General features: G+C 29.8%; 1 protein-coding gene across 1 annotated transcript; it reads right to left on the bottom strand.

The window, feature by feature from the left end:
• Window positions 1–1,094: 1,094 nt before the first annotated feature.
• On the bottom strand, window positions 1,095–2,236 carry LOC119639546 (ras-related protein Rab-23). The gene has a single exon (XM_038036986.1). The coding sequence runs from the start codon at window positions 2,003–2,005 to the stop codon at window positions 1,262–1,264; it is 744 nt and encodes a 247-aa protein (XP_037892914.1). The 5' UTR covers window positions 2,006–2,236; the 3' UTR covers window positions 1,095–1,261.
• Window positions 2,237–2,494: the final 258 nt, after the last annotated feature.

The raw sequence follows: 2,494 nt of genomic DNA on the forward strand, positions 1-2,494 counted from the left end.
TTAGGGACAAAACCGCAGTAGCGCACTGCGATACAAATTAAATAAATCCAGTACCTTCACACTTTTGATCCTACATCATTACATGGCTCCCCCAGTTCATTACATGGCGCCCCAAACTTATTACAATCCACATATATACGTATATACATACACATCATTTACATATATACGTACACATACATATACATAAGTACGTACACATATGAATGTACACAAACATACACACATACATACACGTACATGCATACAAATATACATACAAACATACATACATGTACACATCATGCCTGTATGCATTCATACATACACATTCATATGCATATATACTTACATATATGTATACGTCCAAGCATACATGTATGCAAGCATATAAAAACATTCATATATGCATACATACACATATATATAAGTGCGTTCATTTTTATAGTTAATGTTCTTGTTTATTTAGAAATTTTTTAAAGAAATTACTCTTTATAATTTTCCATTTCAATTTATAATTAATTAGCACTAATACATTTACTATATATTTTTTTCATAGAGACATATACATATTAGAAAGATTGTAAAATAAAAAATAAAAAAATAAGACAAATGAGTTTAAACGTAGAGACAAAAACTTTTGAAAATTAACAATTTTTACATGAAAATTTTAAAAATAATTAATTACATAGTTTATAAAATTGTTTTACAAACGGCATTTATATGAAAGGAATCAATTGCTGTTGTTGTCGTATACGAAGATAACATAATGTAAAATAACAGTCAGTCTTCAATATGTAAGATTTATATTTGCGACATGTTAGGTAATCGTTATCACTCTCGCATCATCATCTTCTTCACATCACCTCATCGTCCCATCTTGCTCTGCGGTATATTCCAAAAAAAAAAAAATAAAAAAATAAAAAAAAAATATGCTAATAAATGAGAAACCGTTATTCATGAATATCAATGAATCGATTGAATAATAATAATAAGAAGAAGAAGAAGAGGAGGAAGAAGAAGAAGAAAAATTATAAATACCTTTGAAATTCAAAATTGTGTTTCTTTGTTTTGTTTTTTGTTTTTTTTGCAATTATTTAAAAAAAAAAAAAAAAAAAAAAATTGGACTATTTGAAGATATGCTCCAATAATTTTGCAAAAAAAAAAGAAAGAAAAAAGAAACTGCTAATGATTATAATGTATAAAGGAATAATCAATTAATTGAAAACGTAATTGAAGTTTTTGGAGCCCGTATTTGCTGTAACTATAAATATGTGATTGTCTATACGATGCCACATTTTTTCAAAATAATTTTACGCTTGCGTGCTGAATTTTTTTTTAAAACAATAGTACTGTTATTGGTTGATTTAGATTTTGTATAAGTAGGACTGAATGCACTAATGGTTTTGGTGTGACTATCGTGTGATGATGAATGCACGCCATTGCTTAAACCCGACGATGGATCATGAATGTTATTGCTGCTCATGTGCTCATTATAGGATGCTTGACTTAATTGATGACATTTCGTAGCTAAATAACGAAAAACTGATGCGACATTAACATCTTCCTTAACCGATGTGCGTATCAATTTACAATTAAGTTGCTTTGTAAGTGTTTCAACTTCATCGGCCGTTACAATTGCCTGATCGACTAAATCGATTTTATTTTGCACTATTACTGTGGGTATATCTTGACATTCATTCTCAACTTTACGTTTCCAATCGCTTATGGCCTCGAATGAGGCACGATCTGTTGTTGAAAATGTTAAAACGCAAGCTTGCGCTCCACGATAATAAGCTTTGGTTATCGCGTCAAATTCCTCTTGACCGGCCGTATCCCATAGCATAATGCGTACATCTTCGCCATCAATTTCAATTTGTCGTTCCAAAAAATCGACACCAATTGTCTTTTTATAATCTTTGGTGAAAATGCCTTTACAATAACGTTGTATCATCGATGATTTACCCACGCCGCCATTGCCCACAATGACCACTTTAATCGCAAATTCAATATCATCTTCTCTCATAATGATAATTGTTTCTTTTTTTTTTTTCTTTGTTGGAGCGAGGAGAGCTTTCAATTTTTAATTTTTTATTTATTAATTTTAATGATGAAAAAATTGTTCTCCGTTAAATGTGAAACGCGTTTTTGATTTTCATTGGTAACTGGTATGGTTAAGAGTGAGTAAAGCTTGATTTCAATAAACGTTTCCTTTACATTTCACTTTCTTTTTTTTTTTTTATAGATTTCTCCTTCTGAAACGAGAAGATGATGTTGCAATCACTCTACAGTGCTTAGTTAAGAGAATAATAATAATAATAATAATAATAATAATAATAATAATAATATAAAAGCAAAAACAAAAACAAATAATGATCACATCTCATACACCTTTATTTCTCTTAACCGGTTGCTCACACTTGGTTAGTCGATTGTTTGGCTTGATTTGATTTTACACACACACACACACACACGCACAAAACACAAAGCATAAGTTACTTCTAGCGTATGCTTT

Source organism: Glossina fuscipes, unplaced genomic scaffold, assembly GCF_014805625.2.
Source record: "Glossina fuscipes isolate IAEA_lab_2018 unplaced genomic scaffold, Yale_Gfus_2 112, whole genome shotgun sequence".
In the NCBI taxonomy this organism is placed as follows: Eukaryota; Metazoa; Arthropoda; class Insecta; order Diptera; family Glossinidae; genus Glossina; species Glossina fuscipes.